Source organism: Podarcis filfolensis (genome assembly GCF_964270895.1).
Source record: "Podarcis filfolensis genome assembly, chromosome: 8".
Lineage (NCBI taxonomy): Eukaryota > Metazoa > Chordata > Lepidosauria > Squamata > Lacertidae > Podarcis > Podarcis filfolensis.
In genome coordinates, this window is record NC_139611.1 from 24,593,823 (window position 1) to 24,616,554 (window position 22,732).

The following is a 22,732-nucleotide window of genomic DNA, read 5'->3' on the forward strand; positions in this document are numbered from 1 at the left end:
CTCGGCTTGCATGGGAAAGGGGAGGGGGCGTTTGAATTTCTAGGGGTGGCAATCGAATCCTGCGAGGCTTCGGTCAGTCTCTGCTGCTCTGAAGGAACCCGGGCTCGCCTTTCGTTCCCTCCCGCGCGTGGGAGGGGATTAGGGACGCTCCTTCCAGCTGCCTGCAACCTGAGTATCGCAGCCACGGGAGAAAGCAGGAAATAAGCTACAGCCCAAGCCAAGTTCGGTGAGAAGGAAAATCCAAGGGCGAAAGCAGGCGCTCTTCCCAGCCGCAGCGACATGGGCTTCCTGCACGCGTTTCTGGTGCTCCTGGTGGCTGCCCTCTTGGCAGCGTTCCTCCTGCTGGTTCTGGGAAGCATTTATTTCGATTACGCCAACTCGGAGATCCCTCCTGGAGTCGAGCACCCGGCCAAGTTGCGAATCATTCACGCCACGCTGATTGGGGCGTCTGTCCTGGTGAGTGGATCGCAGCGCCCCATCCAAAGGCGAGGTTGTGACTTGCGGGAAACCCACGAACTTAAACGCCTCCCCATTTGCCACGCGCCATTGCGCTCTCCTCCTGATTTTAACCTGTTTCTATCCGACATCGCGAATGGTAAAGTGGGCGCCCCCATGTCGGAGAGGGAGAGATCTAACGAGAGACGAATTACTGGGCAGGAGGAGGGAAAAGGAAAGGAACAAGCTTGGCAGTGTTTAAAAACGCAACCCAGAAAAGTTTTGGTCTGGTGCTGAATGACTGGGCAGGATTAATCCTCCAGGTTCAGCGTAGCTGCTTGGCGCTAGCATTTCACTGAACTTTCTGTAGTGACTTGAGTGAGACTCTGGTCACATCCACGCTGCACGTGACTTTCCCCCAAAGTATCCTGAGAAGAAGGGATGGGGTGGCGCTGTGGGTTAAACCACAGAGCCTAGGACCTGCTGATCAGAAGGTCCGCGGTTCGAATCCCCGCGACGGGGTGAGGTCCCGTTGCTCGTTCCCTGCTCCTGCCAACCTAGCAGTTCGAAAGCACCTCAAAGTGCAAGTAGATAAATAGGTACCACTCTGGTGGGAAGGTAAACGGCATTTCTGTGCGCTGCTCTGGTTCGCCAGAAGCGGCTTAGTCATGCTGGCCACATGACCCAGAAGCTGTATGCCTGCTCCCTCGGCCAATAAAGCGAGATGAGCATCGCAACCCTAGAGTCGGCCACGACTGGACCTAATGATCAGGGGTCCCTTTACCTTTATCCTGAGAAGTGCAGTTTGCTGGGACTTGTAGCTCTGTAAGGAGCAAACTACACTTCCCAGGATTCCTTGGGGGAACCCGTGTGCTTTAAACAGTCTGGATGTGACAGCTATCTCTCTCTCTCTCTCTCTCTCTCTGTGTGTGTGTGTGTGTGTGAGAGAGAGAGAGAGAGAGAGAGAGAGAGAGAGAGAGAGAGAAAGTTTTAAAAATTATTAATGGTGTTTGACAGAACCTCTGGAACATTTTCATCCAAAGGCCAATTACTGCCTTCTGTGGGAGCAGTAATGTTTGTAGCAGGCTCACAGGCAGACTTTGAATGAATAAATGAAAGAATGAGAAAGAAGAAACTTTGTGAGAAAGAAAGTCAACACAGATTTTTTTAAGAAAAAAAATTACGCAATTACACAAGACCTTTATATCATGCCTGTCTTTCATTTTGGAGCCCAGGGAACCTAAACATTAACAGATGAAACAACTGTGCTAAAGTAAAACGGAAGTTAAACTCTCAAAGTCGGCATGGCTAGAACTGCTGCAATAATATCAATAAAATTGCACTCCAAGGAAATGGTCTATCTCATAGGAGTCCAAAACTCTGGCCTGATAAAATGGTTTAATGTTGCCTCTTAAAACATATCTGAGGTGAGCACAGACTGAAGGGAGCTCCATTGGCAAGGTGCCACCACAGAGAATGGTATGCGGTGAGGTGAAGGAGGCATGTTCAATCTTTTCCCGCTCCCTCTCTTTCCTGCTGAAGCACACCCACTCACACCTGGGCTGCTGTTTGCCCTTGAAAGTGTTGTTTACTACATACTGCCCTTTCAGGAGCAGATGACAGTTAATAGGCAGGCAGATTTCCTCCAGGCAATTAGTGTAGGCCGTGTGCCAGATTTGGAGAGGGATTCTGCACCTCTGTGGTAGCTGCTACCCAGTGTTAAGGTAGAAATCAGAAAGGTGGCACCAGAGCTACTGAGAGGGGGGGAGGGTGTTTAAGAAGGATATTGACAAACTGGAATGTGTGCAGAGGAGGGCAAGCAAGATGATCGAGGGTCTGGAAACCAAGCCCCTGATGAGGAACAGTTGAGGGAGTTGGGGATGTTTAGCCTGGTAAAGAGGAGACTGAGAGGTGATAGGAGAGCTGTCCTCAAAACATCTGAAGAGCTGTGGCATGGAAGATGGAGCAAGCTGGCCTCCTAGTGGCGCAGCAATAAAACTGCTAGCACATTTGCAAAGTTAAGCAGGGTCCGGTATGGTTTCAAATTGGATGGGGGATCGAGGGTTGAGATGCCGGTATTGCAGAGGTGTCTGTGTGTCTGTGTGTTGGACTAGATGACCACCAAGATCCCAGCAGGTTGGTAGGACCCAAACCGGTGGATTCAAATTATAATGAAAGAGTTTCCTACGAACCATTCTGATGATAAGAGCTGTTTGATAGTGGAACTGACTCCCTCGGAGAATGGTGGACTCTCTCTTTCATTGGAGGTCGGATGGCTACCTAGAGGGGGTTTTGTTGAATTTATTTGCATTGCAGGGTGGGACTGGATGACCCTGGGGGGGGGAGGTCCCTTCCAGCTCCACAGTTCTACAATTGTACAGTTCTATGGAGCCAATGAATTCAACTTTTGCTGAGTTCAACAAGGACAACACTGAGATTAGGGTGGTGGTGGCGGAGGAAGTTGATAAGCGGGCAGAACAGGCAGGCAGGCAGGGACTCGCTGAGGTTGGTGGAGCAGGGCCTCATTCCCGCCAGTGGATAAGCCTCCATTGCCACAGTTGCTTTTTCTTCAAAGCAATCAGTTGAAGCATGCCTTCCATAAAGCTAGTTTGTTCATCTAGCCCAGCGGTTCCCCAAAGGGGCAGTGGGATTACCTGGGCGGGGGCCGGGGGGGTTGCTAAGAAGCAAGAGGGATGTAGTGTAGGTGCCAATGACTTTCAAATTCTCGACTGAGTTCATCAATGTTGCTGAATTAATTAAATAGTTTTAATTTGATATTGGATAAATGTGCAATTAGCTGTTACTGTTTTGAATTTTGTTGCGTTGTCACCTTCCTTAGGAGGTTGCACAAACTGCTGTTATGAATAAAGCTTGTTATAGGGTAGGGTTGGGAACCAGTGGTCAAGTTCATTAGGTCTATATGCCATACACATCATAACTAAAACTCCCAATATCAGCCCTAGCACAAATGGCCAGTGGCCAGGGTTGATGGGACGTTTGGCACCAGCTTGGCTGCAGGAGTTGCCGGAAGGAGGCGTACAAGTCACCATCCTAGGGACTGCATTCTGGATTTGTGTAGGGTTTACTGCATGGGTAGGTAAACTAAGGCCCAGGGCCGGATCCGGCCCAATCGCCTTCTAAATCCAGCCTGAGGACGGACCAGGAATCAGTGTGTTTTTACCTAAGTAGAATGTGTCCTTTTATTTAAACTGCATCTCTGGGTTATTTGTGGAGCATAGGAATTCATTCCCCCCCAAAAATATAGTCCAGCCCCCCACAAGATCTGAGGGACAGTGGACTAGCCCCCTGCTGAAAAAGTTTGCTGGCCCCTGGTTTACCCAAATATATCCCAAGCAGCAGAGGTTTAGGATCAGAGATTTGCTTCTCCTAGATGGGCTAGCTTTTTCTTCTTCTTAATATTCTTTATTGAAAAATAGGGGGGAATTATATATATATGTGATGAAAAGAATAACAATTGTTAATACACACCCATGTAAATAAATAAATAAGACAAAAGAAAAGAAAAAAGCATTTACAAGGTTGTTATTGTACTTATCCTAAACGTAACCTAATGTCAGGATAAATTATTTGAATATCTTGAACTGGCAAAAATGACAGAGACAATTAGGAGACAGGCAAACCAAAAATTAAAAAAAGAGTGGGAAACTTATAAAGGATTTTTTTCAAAAAACAAAAACAGTGTCCTCGAGTCAAAAGCTGGACATGCTTTGATTAAGTTTTCGCAAATTACAAGAAATATTGTAAGTATAACATTCAAATAATAAAAGAAATGGGAAAATGGTCAAAGAAGCAGTTTAACAAAAAGATAAGACAGACCCGCTTTGTTGTTTTTTTGTTTTTGTTTTTTTTGCCAATAAATTTGTATTGATATTACATATATATACATATAGACATATACCAAATCCATTACATAGCTTGCACATATTATATCCCTTCCATAAATCATATGTATAATACACAGTTGAATTGGGCTCTGCCGAGCCTCGGACTCCCCTCCACTCCTTTGGTAAGTATCAAATAAGTTTTATGGTCACGTATTTTATCTCTTTTGCATAGTAATCATTTACTGTTCGAGTTATTCCAACCCCGCCAGTGTCATCTGAAATTTAGTTCCAATATACATCAAATATTTGTTCCAATTATCATGAAATTTCTGTTCGTCTTGATCCCTTAATCTTCCTGTTATTCTAGCCAGCTCAGCATAGTTTATCACTTTAACCTGCCAGTCATTTATAGTGGGTATTACCTCCGTTTTCCAGTTTTGTGCTAACATAATTCTTGCGGCTGTTGTGGCGTATAAAAATAATGTTTTATCTTCTTTTTTAATTTCTTTGCCCATCATTCCTAGCAGAAAAGCTTCGGGCTTTTTGAGAAAAGTGTATTTAAAATTTTTTTTAAGCTCGCTATAGATCGATTCCCAAAAGCCTTTCACTTTGCTGCATGACCACCACATATGGTAGAAGTCTCCTTCTACCTCCCCACATTTCCAGCATCTTTTGTTCTTCAATCTATAGATCTTAGCTAGCTTCACTGGTGTATGATACCACCTGTAGATCATTTTCCACAGGTTTTCCCTTAATGCCGTACACGCCGTGAACTTCATATTAACATTCCACAATTCCAGCCATCTCTCAAAGTCAATGTTATAGCCAATGTCTATCGCCCATTTAGTCATGACCTCCTCCCTTTGAGGAAGACGGAAGTCTATTGGGAAGGATAATTGGGAATTAAGAATATGGTGGTGTAAGGGTTTGGGGGGGGTTGTAAGAACTTAGGGATTTATGGATGTAGGTATGTTTTTCCTTTTGTTATTATTTTATTTTGTTAATTTTTGTGTGTGTTTGTTATTTAAGAAAACTAATAAAAAGCATATTAATAAAATGAATCTTCTCTTATATCATTACTCTTCACATCCACCACACAGGGCCAGATTTAGGTTTGATGAGGCCCTAAGCTACTGAAGGTAATGGGGCCCTTTATATGTCCAGCTGTCCTTTGTCAACAAGAAATTGTCACTATTTTTTGTGTTGAATATATGCTATATGGTAATTTATGGACCTCATATGTATCTAAAGCCATTTGCACATGCAGAATGTAGGCACCCAACATATAGAAATGAGCAAACCAGTGATATTTTAGGGAGCAGGCTAGCAGGCGGGGCCCATTACTTACATCATAGGAGCCTACACAACACAAAACACTGTTACTGTGTTTTATTTTATTTGTTTTTTATCTTGTATTTTGGAAATGTACATCCAGGGGTTTTTTCCCTTTATATTTTTGGAGGGCTCCCAAGAGAGTGGGCCCCAAGCTATAGCTTGTTTAGCTTATATCTAAATCCGGCACGTCCACCACGTAACCCATAATGTTATAATTTTGAAATGATTTCCCCTGTCCTCATGCCCCAGCATGTTTCATCCAATCTGGGTAGCACTATGATCCTTAGATTTTGAACATCTAAATAGTTGTTTGGATGATCTTGCCACGAGTTAATTCCTATATGACTTTTGTTTCTTCTCCCTGTCCCCCTCTCAAAAGGGAAGGATCTTGGAAAACCTACATATCTGCACACAAATCCAGTTTGTGCGGATTGTGCGAAACAGCCGGAAACTGGGGAAAGAAAACGCACTCTTCATTAAAGACGCAAAGTTTAAGCATGTGCCTGTCCGGATTTACCAACCGAAGGCTCCCTCTGCTGGCGGAAGGAGGGGGATCGTGTTCTTTCATGGAGGCGGCTGGGTGTTTGGAAGCATCCGTGAGTTATGTCCAAACTTAATCTGCGTCAACATCTGAATGAAGTGGGGTAACGCATACACAGAGAGCATTTGCAGAGGGATCTCCTCTGAATTAAGACCCACTTCATAATAAGGTTTCTCCTCAAAATCATCAGCCATCTAACCACACCAAAGCATCCACAAAAATATCTCAAGCCAAAGGGGGCTTTCTGGAGTCAGGATGTGCCTTAACAATCCTAAGGGCTGCAGCCATCATTTATTGACAAGTTTCAAAGTAGTTGTTGATTCCTGTGCATTGTTGTTGTTCCTGTTGGGATCAAGCCATATCAAAGCCTTTTCAGTCAGAGGAATTTGGCCACTCTCCAGGTGCCCGGCTTGATTCCTTGTTGATCTCCCCCGTCTCGGCTCCCGGCAAGACAAGGCCAGATCTCTATCGGCCGATCCTTCTTCAAACGTGAGAAGAACACAGCCACTCCTCCCCATTCCCTGCCATCCCCAGGGAGGGGAAAGAGACAGACAGAAATGTCTTTACATGCCTTTATTTCTGTCTTCCAGCAGTGCAGAAAAGAACATGTCTGCACTCCTCAGCAGCCACAGCAGAGAGAGAATAACTCCACCCATGTACTTCTGGTACAGGGTCATGTGACACTCTGAGCTAACATCCGGTGCTCAGAGCACATAATAGACTGTTCCTGGTTCCCACGGTACAGTCCCAAAACATCAACATCCTGTTTGGCTTTCCAGCCATCTGGAGCACTCAGCAGCATTGCTCCTTTTTCGTAACAACCTCCCCCAAAAGAATCAAAGCGTGTTGCGGCAAGCAAAGCGTGATCCAGAGAAGAAAACAAACAGTTGTTATACACATAACACTCCCCTGTTGTTTCAGTTCCACCCTTGGAACTCCCCGCCACTGGTTTCCCCAGTGTACCTCTCTGGTTGTCTGGCTTCCAAGGAATGAGTGCATCTGCATTCCCTTGGCTAGCAACTCTCTGTTGTGTCTTTGTCTCTGACTTAGACACAGCTCCAACCTGTCCTCGGTTGTTTACAACAGCAACACATGCAACAGCTAAGTTAGCAAACTCTTCTGAGTACCTTTTGGGTGGTTCACCCTTTGTAACTCTCTCAGACCTGCGCAAGAGGTGCTGATCCTCTCTGCTCACTGGTTCAGTCTCAGGACTCTTAGGAGAACCAGTTCCAACAGTAAACAGTGGTTCATCCTTCACCTGTGAAGGTCTTTCCATTGTGTGAGATTTCCTCTCAATGACTGTGACAACTGAGCTGTCTGAGCTATCACTGTCACTCTCAGTACCACTGTACTCTGTGAAATCATCATCATCAGAATCGTCCTCTGTGGGAAATGTGTGAACTTTCACTCTCTCCTGTTCAGGAGCACTCTCTAGAAATTTTGTGAGAATCACCTGACCAGATTCAGACAAAATTACTCTGTAGAGACCCTTTTCATATCCCACAAAAATGCCTCTGGCATTCTTTACTCCACCTGGAGCTTCTGTCCTCACATGAGACCCAAAAACCTTGAAATGGGCAACAGAAGGTTTTCTCTGGAACAGTTTCTCAAAAGGAGAACTTCCCAACTCTTTTGAAACCTTTCTCACCCACGCATAACTAAACGACATGAGTGACTCCGCCCAGAACTCATGTGGCAGATGTGAACTAAGCAATTGCGCATTCATCCCCTTTTGCAATTCTTTGTTCACCCGTACACAGACACCCCTGTTCCACGCTTCCGCTGAAACAGCAACCTTGTGTCTTATCTCTTTCTTGTGCAGGAACCTCTGGAAATCCTGTAAAAGAAAAATCTGCTTCTCATCTGTCAAAAGACAATCAATGTTAGCATCATGCATATCTTTAACCTTGTCACAAAACTCCTGAAACCTTTCCAAGGCTTCCTGTGGCTTCTTTAACACATAAACCCAGACAAAGTTAGAGAAATGATCCACACACACAAGATAAAATCTTGCTTTGCCTCTAGATGGTTCTAGAGGACCAATCACATCAGCATACACCCGCTGAAACGCTCTGTCGACCCTGGCCACCTTCTTGGCGCTTGTTTTGGTCACACCTGCAAGAGAAATCATGTTAGACTCAGAATTACATTCCATGTAATCACTTTGGTCAAAAGTCAACAAATACAGTCCATCTTTCTGTCTGGCAGAAAGATATAACTCTCCATCTTTGAAGATCTTGCAGCTCTTATCATCATAGGACAGTTTCAGTCCTTTCTTTGCAATCTGCGAAACACTCAGCAGATTGAACTTCAATTCAGGAACCAAGTAAACATTGTGTATAGTCAGGTTCAGACTCCTGAGATACACAGTTCCAACCCCGGTCGCTTCCAGCTTCTGACCGTTGGCTTGTTCCACAGCGAAGCTTTGCTTCTTAAACGTCGAAAAGAGCGCCTTGTGTGGGGACATATGAAAATTACAGCCCGTATCGATCACAAAAGAGTGTCCAACATCTGGTGTGGTTCCTTTCGCCATCAGGGCCTTTGCAGGTTTCACCGAAGACTTGGTATGACCTTTGCCTGCTGCCTCAGGCTTTGCTGAGCGGCCCTTCGCTCCTGTTGGCTGGCGTGGCTTCTTGCAGCTCCGCTGACGATGCCCAGCCTGTCCACAATTGTAAACTCGGACAACGTTCAAAGCTACAGCATTCTCTCCAGTAGCAACATCAGTGGGGGAATTAGAACTCCGTTCTTCCCTCCCCCTGTCCTTGGCATCCATTTTGAATCCAAGTCTCAGCTCTTCACCCTCGAGCTAGTAAAATCCAAAAGCTCTTTTGAGCTGTTTTTCTGCCTCTCTCAGGCAATCTGCAAGCTGTCTCACAGTCCTTGCAAAGAAGCAAATTCAAAACAACTTCTTTCGCTTCCCAGGCTCTCACTGAGCCAGCCCCAGGTGTCAGTAACTTTCCAAGTCGACTGACGGTCGTTGCCTAGCAACTGTGCATACTTTTCATCCTTATCTCACCGCAAGTATGCCTGGTATGCAAGCCTAGGCTCTCAGAGCTGTTTTTTCAAACGCAGCTCTTCCGTGAACCAGAGAATAAATCACTCTGCATTCACACTCTCAGCCCGATATCCAGCATACCTTTTTGGGGCTCTGTTGCTTGGAAAACACCCCCTCTTGGTGTCCAGCCGTCTGTTCAGCTTCTGGCTGCAATGCAGACGTTATCTTCTTTCCTTGGTGCAGAGGATGGCACACGATCCATCAACCTCTCACCTCTCATGCTGACTCCCATGGATCAGATAACCAGCAGCTTTTGCTACCATATGTTGGGATCAAGCCATATCAAAGCCTTTTCAGTCAGAGGAATTTGGCCACTCTCCAGGTGCCCGGCTTGATTCCTTGTTGATCTCCCCCGTCTCGGCTCCCGGCAAGACAAGGCCAGATCTCTATCGGCCGATCCTTCTTCAAACGTGAGAAGAACACAGCCACTCCTCCCCATTCCCTGCCATCCCCAGGGAGGGGAAAGAGACAGACAGAAATGTCTTTACATGCCTTTATTTCTGTCTTCCAGCAGTACAGAAAAGAACATGTCTGCACTCCTCAGCAGCCACAGCAGAGAGAGAATAACTCCACCCATGTACTTCTGGTACAGGGTCATGTGACACTCTGAGCTAACATCCGGTGCTCAGAGCACATAATAGACTGTTCCTGGTTCCCACGGTACAGTCCCAAAACATCAACATCCTGTTTGGCTTTCCAGCCATCTGGAGCACTCAGCAGCATTGCTCCTTTTTCGTAACAGTTCCTGCTGCTGTTTTGTTTTGTTTTGTTTTGTTTTGTTTTGTTTTGTTTTGTTTTGTTTCCCCGCCATCCCTCCAACAAGCTCAAGTTGACCTGCACAATTCTCCCTGCAATTATATCTTCCCAACAACCTTGTGAGATAGGTTAGACCAGTGTTTCTCAAACTTGGGACTCCAGCTATTGTTGGATGCTGGGAGTTGTAGTCCAACAACAGCTGCAGACCCAAGTTTGAGAAACACTGCTTTAGAGCATGGGGTGGGAAACATTTTACTCTCTTGATGTTGCTGAACTCTAACTCCCATCAGCCCCAGCTGGCATTACCAAAGGTGATGAGGGACGATTAAGTCCAGCAACATCTGGAGGACCAAAGGTTCCCCATCCTAGCTTTAGAGAAACAGCATCAACCTTCTAGTCCTCATGGGCTCTAGAGGAAAAACTTTCAAATCTTTTTGAAGAGACTTAAAAATCGGAAGGGGGTAGGTCAAGGCTTTCCAGTATGAGGCTGGAGCTTTGCATCTTGGACCACTTTTCAGTGGGGTTATATTTATTTATTTGTTCCGCTTGTAATTAACCTGCTAATTTAGCCCACCTTAACTCTCTGTTCTTCCTTCAGTCACTGGAAAGTAATGGACAAAAATCTTTTGGGAGACGGGGCAGTGATCTGCATTTTGAAATTAGAAGAAACTGTAGGTTTGGGATTTATATGGTTTACAATAATGCAATTCTGTAATTTTACTGTTCTCCCATCCACTCCCTATTGGCCAAAGGGGATGGAGTCTGACTGGGGCAGGCCCTGATGGGATCTGTGCCTCCTCCCCTCCCTCTCTTCCTTATCATGGTGTAAAACATACTTATTTTCCCTATTTTGTTGAATGAATATATTGCAATAAGATCCCCAGGGAGTTTGTTCTCTGTTAATTTTGTTGGCATATATTTTTGGTGGTGATGAGGTTCTTCTCATTAACTGTTGCACCTGGGAGGTACATAATCAAACCATCACATCTTACTAATGATTAAATACATGGATAACTATGGGAATATTATTGTTTCAGAAAGCCATGAAAATATCTGCCGCTATTTGGCCCGAGAGAGTGAATCCGTGGTTGTGTCTGTGGAGTAAGTCAATGTTTTCCACCCCCCACCCCCCCAGCCCCCTGTGGTTGTGATGGACTCAACCACAGCATGGCAAAATGTTAAGAGCAGCTCACTTGCCAGCTGGAGAAGGAAGTCTAATTGTGTGCTTGCCCCGTGAGCCGCAACTTACCCTGGCTCTCTGACCACTGAGCAAGTTGGGTAACCCACTGTACATACATGAGAGGCTACTTTATACCATGCCAGACTTTTGTCTATCTAGCTCAGCATTGCTCACCTCAGGGACAGAGCACCCTTTGCAGCCCAAAGGGAACATTCCCTTTGTGGACCACCTTCCGGGTCTGCCTGCCCATGGAGCAGTGGCGTAGCGTGGGTTGCCAGCACCCAGGGCCATGCGGAACAATGGAGTGGGAAGGAGGGAAACAGACGGAGCATGCATGGGCATTCAACTGCCTAATAGCATCTGTGTCAATGCCCCTGTGGCCCCCTCCCATGCTATGCCACTGCCATGGAGGGTAAGCCCATGTGCCTAAATGGCATATAGGGGGAAATGGGGCCCTGCACCACCAACCTTGGTCTTGATTCCTCCAAGCCCTGCTGCCTTATTATTTACAATCCAGTGCCATCTTATCAGGAGGTCCATTCCACACAATGTAGGAAGCAGGTTATTGGTATTGTGGCATCTACCTCCTCTTGTTAAATATTACAGGTGCTGTGAAGACATTCCTCCTGCAACAAGCCTTTTCAGAGCCTGCATCTGTATTGCAGCTGCTCTTAGGATGTTTTAATTGCTTTTTTTCATTTGTGTGCTGGCCGCCCTTAGCCTCTTTGAGAGGTAGGGTAGAATATATTTTTATAGATGATCAATAGATGATAGATAGATAGATGATAGATAGATAGATAGATAGATAGATAGATAGATAGATAGAGGTAAAGGGACCCCTGACCATTAGGTCCAGTCGTGACCGACTCTGGGGTTGCGGCGCTCATCTCGCTTTATTGGCCAAGGCAGCCGGCGTACAGCTTCCGGGTCATGTGGCCAGCATGACTAAGCCGCTTCTGGCGAACCAGAGCAGCGCATGGAAACGCTGTTTACCTTCCCGCCTGAGCGGTACCTATTTATCTACTTGCACTGGCGTGCTTTTGAACTGTTAGGTGGGCAGGAGCAGGGACCGAACAACGGGAGCTCACCCCGTCGTGGGGATTCGAACCGCCAACCTTCTGATGTGCAAGCCCTAGGTTCTGTGGTTTAACCCACAGGGCCACCCGCGTCCCTTTTTAGATAGATGATAGATAGATAGATAGATAGATAGATAGATAGATAGTAGGTATGGTTTGTCTGCTTCCTCCTTAATCTCAGCATTGTTCCTGAAGAACTCAGCAGACAGGAGATAAAGGGAAAGAGTAGAATTAGTTGCCTGTCATTGGCTCTGGCTGTCATTGGCTTCACCCTATGGGGACTGGCCGTTATTTGATCATTCAAAAGCAGCAGCATCATACACAATCTCAGATAGAAATGATTTACTGTGGATTGATTTTGCCTTAGGTACCGTCTGGCTCCTGAGCACAAGTATCCAGCCCCGCTCAACGACTGTCTTGCTGCCACCACCCACTTTCTGGAGACTGCAGAAGACTATGGTGTGGACAACACCCGTGTCATCATTGCTGGCGACAGCGCGGGTGGCTGCATGGCTGCCTGTATCTCCCAGAGTTTAGTGAATAGACCAGGCCTTGCAAAAGTGCGTGCACAGATCCTCATTTACCCGGGCCTCCAGGCTGTAGACTTCAACTTGCCTTCATACCAGCAAAACCACGCCGTGCCCATTTTATTCAGGGAACGGGCTGGTTTTTACATATTGCAACACGTGAATGGGGAAGCTTCGCTCCTTGAAGATATTTTGGAAGGCTCTCATGTTCCAGTGGACCTGAGATTGAAGTACAAGAAATGGCTGAGTGCAGAAAACATCCCAAGCGAATTTAAAACCAGAGGCTACAAGCCTGTGGCGACAGTTCCCTGTGATGATGAAGTCTACAACAAAGTGAAGGTCCTAAGTTCTTCAGAGTGTTCGCCCCTTCTTGCCGACAATGCCATTGTCTGCCTGCTTCCCGAGACCTGCATCGTGACCTGTGAATACGACGTCCTGAGGGATGATGGATTACTCTACAAGAAAAGATTGGAGGACAATGGCATAGCAGTGACTTGGTACCACATTGAAAGTGGGTTCCACGGGATTCTAACCTTCTTCGACAGAGACTGGTTGAATTTCCCTTCTGGTAAAAGAGGGCTGGACAAGATAGTCAATTTTATAAAGAGCTTATAAAACCAAAAAGCATCTTTCTAAATCGGGGATCTCCGACCATTTTGGACCGGCGGGAACATCCTGAACTTTGAGAGAGTGCTGGGGCACCAGTCATAAAACAGCTACCATGGTGGGGCTATGATATGACGCTAAATGACTGCTAGGGGGTATGGCATAATGAAAAATGGCTGCTGTGGGGAGCATGGCATAACACAGAGAGAGACAAACACACCCAACCTTATGCTTACAATGGGAATTGAGCTATGTTCTGCTGGAAATCACGCACACACCCTGATGCCATCATGGTCTAATAACCACAGGGAGTTTTTCTCAGTATTGAGAACAATATACCTATTGAGAATGATATACGCTGGCTAAGCTACAAGATCTTGGAGAAGGAGTCTGGTAGGGCAAGAGTTAACATCCCCCTGCCTTAAAGAGAGCTCATATGTACATGTTAAGCAGTTTAATAAATTGTTCTGTGCACACGTGTGTTCATGTGGCAACCCTAATACAGTGGTACCTCGGGTTACATACGCTTCAGGTTACAGACTCCGCTAACCCGGAAATACCCGGGTTAAGAACTTTGCTTCAGGATGACCCGGGTTAAGAACTTTGCTTCAGGATGGGAACAGAAACTGTGCTCCAGCGGCATGACAGCAGCAGGAGGCTCCATTAGCTAAAGTGGTGCTTCAGGTTAAGAACAGTTTCAGGTTAAGAACGGACCTCTAGAACGAATTAAGTTCTTAACCCGAGGTACCACTGTAGTGCCTATGGTCCAAGGTTGTTGAACCCTTTTTAAAAAAAATCTTCATATGGATGATATTCAGGAAAAGAAGCAACCTCAATAAATGTTGCCAATTCAAGGACAAGGTAATTGGGAAACAGATTTGTGTCTTTCGGCTTTTTGTGCCAACCTTTTTTTCTGTAGGGGATCAGTCCTGTGACCATTCTTGGCAAACCATTTCTACAAACCCTCAAATGTTTAGATGGTTTTTTAGAGGAGCAAGACTGGAGTCTGTACCCAGTATCCCTGGGGAGCAACTGGAGTCCCAAATCCCTGGGAGGGTTCTCTACCCCGCCCCCACAATTTAACAAAATTAGAGTGGTGGTCAGAATGTTGGACTAGTCAGGGACATCAGAGTTCACATCCCCATTCCACCATCCACTCAGTCATGAAGATATTACATGATGTTAGACCAAGGAGAAAGGGGATAGAGACCTTGTGTCACTGGGAGGAGGCCAAGCAGGAAGCCCAGTGCGACGTGGCTTCCTATCTCATGCTCAGGTGAAGCCAGCCATTGAACCACACTGTGCTCAGCCTCCTCTGCCTGCTCGTCATCAAGGGGGCCCAGCCCTCTACCAGAAAATATTGGGGGGGAGCAAAGACCCCACTAGGCATTGTCAGGAACTTGTCCTACGCTCGAGTAGGACCCTGGTAGAGACACATGCCCGACTGGCATGTTCTCTCCCTCCTGGTTGTTCATTCGGGAGCTTCAAAAGCTTTCTTCAGCCCAAACATCACAGCAACCGATGCCAACAGACACTGGCACACTTAGGGAGACACTGGCGCACTGCAGAGTGTTCGCAGTGTGCGTAACAGACCTCAGCAACTCAGCATTTTGGCTAATCTACTTTATTTACATATAAACGTACATGGAGCACAGCACTCCCTCTCTCTCTAGCATCAGACAGCAAAGAGAGAGAAAACAAAGGACAATAGTCCCACTTCACGGAACACAGTAACACAAACATCCTGTCTCCGTCACTTCCCACTGTGGAGTCAAAATATACACCGTCACGTGAAAGACAACAATCCCATGACTGCAATCACAGAGCAGGAATTCTAACAGGCGTTGGTGTGCCTGCATTCTGACCACCTTGTCCAAAACAATAGCCAGGTAGACATATCAGATTGTATCCGATGTTAGCACCACTCATAGCAGACCCACAGGAGTTAGCAGATTTGACATACCATAGATCTTTTCATTTCAATGAGCAGGACTTAGTTGGATACAACCCATTTTGTACCAACCGAAGCTTCTGAGACATCTTCAAAGGTAGCCCCACACTAAATGCTTTGCAGTAGTCTACCCTGGCAAGTAACAAATGCATAAATAAAGGAGGCCAAAATCAGACAGTGTAGTTAGAGTTACAGTTGGACTACTAGCCTAAGTTGGGTAGGGGGTGGGGAGAGTGAGCGCCTAGCCACCACTGCAGCTGCCTGGGCTTCCCTAGAGGGCAAGATAGGTTTGCTTTGGCACATTGTGCTATTTGTGGTAGTGCTGTCTGCCACTAGGTAGAGCATGCTAATGGAAAATGAGGGAATCTGGCTCCCTAAATAAATTTCAACAACACGGCCAGATTTTTAATACTGTGTGTAGATCGCAGTCTCTTGGGAGTTGGACATGCCTGCTGTACACATTTAGCTAAGTGTAAGTTCCAGGTTAACCCAATGGGAGTAGTTTCTGAGCAGGCATGCATAGGATGGTGCCCTTTTCTGTGCAAACCCAGACATCTTCACAGGGGTCAGATTGCAATGGTAATCTGCATGTTGATGGATTCCAATTCCACCAGCCCCAGCCTATCATGCCTCTTGATTTGGATTCCTCATCTTTGTGTGGGGTAAGCAGCAAGCATTATCCCCTTATTCTGCGTCCATTCACAAACACGTGTTTTGTTGCCTTCAGTGGAATAGTAGAATTGATTTCACCACGGTAGAATCCCTTGTTGCCTGGAGTGTTACCATGGGGATGGTCAACAATAGGCAACCCGAGACCAAGGAACATCAGAGGTTAAATGTCCTGCTCTGCACATACAGAGATGGGAGTCTAGGACCTTTCGAGTTCACTCTTTGCCAAAGCATGTGAACGGGACCATGTTTACTCAGTGTAGAGATGCACAGGAATGGTACACTCCCGGCTGGAAGGTAGAACCCAAATATTCTACTAAAGTACTTATTGGAAACTGGCTGGAAGAAAGAAAAAAGGTAGGTTTGGGAAGGGAAGAAAGAAAGGGAACTAAATCCCAGGTGGTTGCAGTAGAGAGGGGAGGGAGAAGATGGTAATGAAGCATCACCCCACCCCCAACACCTATAACATGGGATAAAATTGATGGGACACATTAATTTCCTGGTCCATTTCTAGGAACAGATCAAAGAGCTTGCATTCCTATAAAGAATACCTGAAGTATACCTGAAGGAGTGTCTCCACCCCCATCGTTCTGCCAGGACATTGAGGTCCAATGCTGAGGGCCTTCTGGCGGTTCCCTCACTGCGAGAAGCCAAGTTACAGAGAACCAGGCAGAGGGCCTTCTCTGTAGTGGCACCCGCCCAGTGGAACGCCCTCCCCTCAGATGTCAAAGGAAAAAACAACTACCAGACTTTTAGAAGACATCTGAAGGCAGCCCTGTTTAGGGAAGCTTTTGATGTTTAATAGACTATTGTATTTTAATATTCTGTTGGAAGCTGCCCAGCGTGGCTGGGGAAACCCAGCCAGATGGGCAGTGTGTAAATAAATTATTATTATTATTATTATCATCATCATCATCATCATCATCATTATTAAGCTCTGTGTGGTTTAGGAACCAAGTACTGCAGCTTGACGCAGGCAGAAAGTCCCAGGTTCAATCACTGGTCTCTCCAGGTAGGGCTTAGGAGATAACTTTCTCTGAAACCCTGGGAAGCCACTGCTGGTCAGTGTAGACAATACTGCGGTAGATGGACCCATGGTCTGACTCAGGATGAGTTGGTAGAGCAGATGCTTGGCATGAAGGAGGCGTTCCTAGCATCTCCAGGCAAAACTGGGAATGTCCCCCATCTGAAACCACAGAGAGCTGCTTCCAGTCAGTGTGTACTCTGCCTATCTGACTCAATTGCCCCAGCCCACTCTGGGTGGCTTCCAGGAGAATATACAAAAACACAGCAGAACAACACGAATTAAAAGCATCCCAATAAAGGGCTGCCTTCAGATGTCTACAGATGGTTGTATGATTATGTACACAATTCTGAACTACATGGACCAATGGGGTGAATTAGTCCAAAACAACTTCCTGCATGACTGTATAAATTTCTCGGGGACCATTATGTTAGAGGTGAGGTGGGTGTGACTACTGGCAGGGTCTTCTCAATGGAGACCCCTGTATCTGACAGTTCTCTTCCCAGAGGGGCAACCAGGGCTTGTTGGCACCACATGAAAACCCTTTTGAAAATGCCAGTCATTTTGGATCTCTGGTAATTTTGAAAGCCAGGTTTTATCTGATTGTGTTATTTTGTTTTTGCGAGAATTTGTGTATAACTTTACTTGGATTATCTTGGACTTTCTGTTGGGAGTTGCTCTGAAAATTGGGCTTTCCAGCTTATATCGTGGGGTGGTAATATGATAGAGGTGTATAAACATTTGCATGGTGTTTATGCATCGGATTATGCACAATACCAGAACTTGGAGACACCCAGCGAATTTGTGAATGTCGGAGATCAAGGACAATAGGAAGCACTTCTTCAGAGCTAAATGATGGAATTCACTCGCAGAAGATGAGTGGCTTTAAGAAAGGATTAGACCAGGGTTTCCCAACCTTGGGTCTCCAGCTGTTTTTGGACTACAACTCCCATCATCCCTAGCTAGCAGGACCAATGGTCAGGGATGATGGGAGTTGTAGTCCAAAACAGCTGGAGACCTGAGGTTGGGGAGCACAGGATTAGACAGACTTCAGAAGTTGATGAACTACAACTTCCACTATCTCTTTGCTGACTGGGGTTTATGGAGCTTGGAGTCTTATTACATCTAGAGAGTCACATGCTAGCCCCCACGCTAGTCCAAGAAGATATGGAGGCCCATTTGTTCCTTACCCCTGCTGTGGAATCTGAGAGGGTCAGAATTTTGCTCCAGGACTCCAAGGTGCTTAATAAACCATGCTTGCTTCCCAAAGAGTGACTGCCACTTGTCTGCATTTTCATAGTTCATACGTGACCATGAGGGAACCGGCGAAAGCACCTACGACCGAGATTACGTTCGTTACCCAGCTCAGATTCCAGACCGAATGGTGATGAAAAGAATTATGAAGCAGCTGGATGTAAGTAATAGGGAGGGTGGGAAGACAGATCCAGGTCTGGGGCTGCATGTCTCCAAAAGCAGGATGGATTCTTGTGCTAACGCTCAGCATGTGTTATACTTTAGGGCCTGCCAAAGAAGTACATATTGACCCACCACGAAGAACCGAGACACCATCACTTGGTATCGCAATATGACGATCAATATAATAGACACGGCTACAACCCTTTGCTGCCTCCACTTCGCAAATGGAATAGACACAAAATGGCTTGGATCCCAGAGAAGACAGACTACCCGCTTGTTGGTATGTGGTAGCATCTCAAGAAAAGGAAAAAGAGACAAGGCAACCTTGAAGGTTGACAATAGGGGAGGTTGCTCTCATCATGCATACCGACCCATCATTTATTATATGGTCCTGTTAACCTATTAACATCCCATTGACCCATTAACATCCCAAGTATCTATTCCATGGGGATCCTGTGTGAATACTGTAGGAACAGAATCCAGATGTTGATGGCCTCCAACTCTGATAATGGTCAATAGTCAGAGATGAAGGGAGCTGTAGTTCAGCAACATCTGAACTATGTTCACACAGCTTCCCCATCCCTGAATTAAAAGAATATTGTAACTAGCAAACCTGTGGCCCTCCAGATGTCATTGGACGACAGTCCCAGCCAGCATGACCAATGGGCAGGGATGTTGGCATCTGTAGTCTAGCAACATTCCGAGAGTTACAGGTTCCCCATCTCTTCTACATGCTGTTTGGATTGCCCATCCCTTCCTCTCATTAAGGCCTTTGGTTTATTCCATCATCATCATAATGCCGAGAAAGTCATCCAAACACACAGATTTTTATTTTTATTTTTGCCCTATGCATCACAATGCTTGCAATATTCTCCTCACTTGTGTTTCTGCCCGGATAATTCATTGGTTAGATACTTTGTTTGGAAAGATTTATATGCTGCTTAAGCAAAGCAAACCAAAGCATGAAGCAGTTTACATTAGTGGGGTAGGAGAGCTGAAAATAATGTCAATATATTTCACATCTGGCAAACAATGTGTCCTTTTGGTTTCAGATGGTACCTGGGTAGGCAAGGCTAAAAAGCCCAGGACACAAATGTTCACAGCCCTCTAGCATCTATGGTGGTTCATTTACCAGAAGTAATGCATTTAGCATTATCTCTGGAAGTGATTCTGACCAAATGAAGCCTCCTAGAGCATAATACAGCGGTACCTCGGGTTAAGTACTTAATTCGTTCCGGAGGTCTGTTTTTAACCTGAAACTGTTCTTAACCTGAAGCACCACTTTAGTTAATGGAGCCTCCTGCTGCTGCCGTACCACAGGAGCACAATTTCTGTTCTCATCCTGAAGCAAAGTTCTTATTTCTGGGTTAGCAGAGTCTGTAACCTGAAGTGTCTGTAACCTGAAGCGTATGTAACCCAAGGTACCACTGTATGCATCAGGGGCTTAATATCAACAGTCTGGGAGTCCCAAAGAGTTGGTGCTGCCAGACTGAAGCACTGATTCATTACAAGTGCAGAACGGACATTATGTGACACTTGTAAATGTGCCAGTTGTGCAGATGGAAGTGGTTGAGTGGGCAGATATAGGGTAAGGAGATAATTCAAGTAAACCTCTCCCAAGCTGCCGAGGGCTTGAATTTCATATTTTGAATGGCTAGGTCTTGTTTCTGAATTGCTAAATCAGTAAATCACATCAGGGGGAAAAAATGTCGCACAAATCACATCGAAGTTGTTTCTAGCATTTCACCTAACCTAAGGCCCAGGGGCTAAGCCCAGAAATAAATAAACTGCAAACTTTCTGCAAGACCATCATCCCAGGAAGCTCAGTAACAAAACAGAAGAAGGATAAGCCAATGAAAACAGGTGGGTCTCTAAGGCCACCTGGTATGAATTCTAAAGTTGTGGGCTACTGCAAAGATAGCCCTGTCCTGAATGCCTGTCATGAGTAGCAGGCAAATGAGAAGAGCCTCTGTCACTGATCTTAACATGCAGGCAAGCTGCTCTGGGTGCAGGGGACCTTTCAAATAAGTACCTCCAGCCCTAGAGCAAGGGTGGAGAAACTCAGGTCCAAGGTCCTCTCTACCTGGCCTTCATGACTCTCTCCAGGTCACACCTCCTCCTTAGTCACCCCGCTTTCCCCAGACCACACCCTCTCACCTGCCTTGCTTTGCATCCTCCTGGAGCATTTTTGCCCGGCCGTAATGTGGTCCTTAAATTCTGATGATGATTTGCCTGTGCAGAAGATCCAGAGGAATGGATGACTGTGTGTAGAAACTAGTACAGTTTCTCTGCCCACTTTTGCCTTTGTCCTCATTCAGAACCACCTACCAACTATGGGCTTTTCGAGCACATTGTGAAAAAATGGGGCCAGAACATGCCTGGAGTGATGAACAGCGTCTACATGGTCTCCTACGTCAAGCCGCCTAGTACAGCCTATAGCGCTCGCCGGCGGCCTGTCGCATTTCACACCCTTGAGGCCAGTGTTCCACAGTGGCTACCACGAAGTTCTGTTTAGTCTCTCTGAAAGGGTCAGACCATCCATGTTTCGGCGCAGAGGTGAATTAAATGTTGTATCTTTACCCAACCAGCTGCAACAATCAGTGCTTTGTGTCAAGTTGTAAGGGTTTGGATAGAATCATGGAACTGCAGAGTTGGGTCAACTAGTCCAATTTCCTGCAATGCAGGAATCTCAACTAAAGCATTCATGACAGGTGGCCGTCCAAACTATGCTTAAAAACCTCCAAGGAATACCAAGTCATCTGCAAAGGCTTTCACTTTATATTCCTTCCAACCAACTGAAATTCCTTTTATTTTTTCATTTTTCCTTATAGTCCTTAGAAAGACTTCCAGTACCGATATGAATAATAATGGTGATAGTGGACACCCTTGTCTTGTACCTTTCGTAATTTCAATATTTTCTGTTATTATTTACTATCAATTTTGCTTTTTGATCAGAATATATTGCTTTTATTCCTTTTATAAATGATTGTCCAATGCCCATTAATTCCAAATATTTTAATCATAAATTCCCAAGATATATTATCAAAGGCCTTTTCTTCATCCACAAAAACTAATATCGCTTGCTTTTCATTCCTGGGCATCAAATATTCAATTATATTCACGACATTCCTTATATTATCTTTCATCTGTTGGCCAGGAAGAAAGCCTGCTTGGTCCTTGTACTGTCAGAACATTCTTCCTAATATTTAGTCAGAATCTCCTTTCTTGTCACTTGATTCCATTGGTTCAGGTCCTAGCCTCCAGAGCAGGAGAAAACAATGTTGGTGGCAGTCATTTAGCTAATTGAAGATGGATATTGTATCTACTCTCGGTCTCCTCTTTTCCAGGCTAAACATGCCTCTTATTTGCAACAGGCCCCAGATCTTCTGCTGCTTTCCCTGCTTTTTTTTTTCTCCTCATCTGCATTTGCAGATTGTATGCAAATTTGGGCCATGAGCCTGGGCCACTGAGCCCTTGAAGTAACTATCAGTTCCCTGGTGGACATGCTTATGACAGCTTCATTGCCAAAGCAAGGGTCAAGGAGTTAGAGCACACCCACCCCACCATCACATGTATGTCCATGGCCAAGTAAGCCCTACTCAGAGTAGACCCACTGGCCCAAAGAGAGGTGCCTCCTATAGGCACCATTCGCCTGGGGAGCTTGTAGCCAGGGCTGCTGCAACAAACAGCTGTGTAAGCCTTTGGGAGGCAGAGACGCGAGAGGCCATCAGAGGAGGGAGGGAAGGAAAGAGGGACAGAGGCCAGTGTTGTCCATGGCACTCCTGACCATCATGCAAGGCACCCCAGGGTGCCACGGCACACTGGTTGAAAACCACTGCTTGAGGCAGAGTGTGCCGATGCAGTTAAGCTAGCACTTGCAACTTGACTGATCTCAAGGTCTCCCAGGATGCAGTAACCACGACACCCCCCTGGCTCTTAGGTTTATTCAGCAAGCCCTAAACTACCTGGGCCCAATGTACCTTAATTATTTGCTATTCTACATGCTGCACTTTGATCACTGACATCTTCTGGTGGGGCACTTTCATTGGTCATCCCATGGCCCTGAGATTTGGCAGGCCTCCACCAGGAACCAAGCCTTTGGAGTGCCAGACTGCCCCCTGCAGAACATCCCACCAGTAGAAATCCTGCCAGAATTAGTCCTGCTTTCTTTGAGATATCTTTACAAACCTGTACCTGTTCAGATAGGCCCTTTGGGAGGCTTTTGTTGTTGTTACACAAACCATTCTTAACTGATGATTTGGCAGTATTACATCTTTACGTTTTACGCCACCTTGGTTTTGCATATTCTTTATTTA

The 22,732-nt window shown here is 45.9% G+C and overlaps 2 protein-coding genes across 2 annotated transcripts; both read left to right on the forward strand.

Annotated features, from left to right (window-relative positions):
- Nucleotides 1-6: 6 nt before the first annotated feature.
- Nucleotides 7-13,833, forward strand: LOC310769454 (arylacetamide deacetylase-like 4). The gene is made up of 4 exons (XM_083628849.1): nt 7-456; nt 5,995-6,211; nt 11,005-11,068; nt 12,591-13,833. Exons 1-4 carry the CDS (start codon nt 280-282, stop codon nt 13,363-13,365), a joined length of 1,233 nt encoding a protein of 410 aa, XP_083484975.1. The 5' UTR covers nt 7-279; the 3' UTR covers nt 13,366-13,833.
- A 2,265-nt stretch (nt 13,834-16,098) lies between these two features.
- CFAP107 (cilia and flagella associated protein 107) lies at nt 16,099-21,000 on the forward strand. The gene is made up of 4 exons (XM_083625783.1): nt 16,099-16,333; nt 18,301-18,414; nt 18,519-18,696; nt 20,735-21,000. Exons 1-4 carry the CDS (start codon nt 16,223-16,225, stop codon nt 20,929-20,931), a joined length of 600 nt encoding a protein of 199 aa, XP_083481909.1. The 5' UTR covers nt 16,099-16,222; the 3' UTR covers nt 20,932-21,000.
- Nucleotides 21,001-22,732: the final 1,732 nt, after the last annotated feature.

Coding starts and splice junctions, on each gene's coding strand:
- CFAP107 (XM_083625783.1), top strand. CDS start 16,223: ATGTTTACTCAGTGTAGAGATGCACAGGAATGGTACACTCCCGGCTGG. Junction 16,334..18,300: donor GGCTGGAAGAAAGAAAAAAG/GTAGGTTTGGGA, acceptor GCATTTTCATAG/TTCATACGTGACCATGAGGG. Junction 18,415..18,518: donor GAATTATGAAGCAGCTGGAT/GTAAGTAATAGG, acceptor GTTATACTTTAG/GGCCTGCCAAAGAAGTACAT.
- LOC310769454 (XM_083628849.1), top strand. CDS start 280: ATGGGCTTCCTGCACGCGTTTCTGGTGCTCCTGGTGGCTGCCCTCTTG. Junction 457..5,994: donor TGATTGGGGCGTCTGTCCTG/GTGAGTGGATCG, acceptor CCCTCTCAAAAG/GGAAGGATCTTGGAAAACCT. Junction 6,212..11,004: donor CTGGGTGTTTGGAAGCATCC/GTGAGTTATGTC, acceptor TTATTGTTTCAG/AAAGCCATGAAAATATCTGC.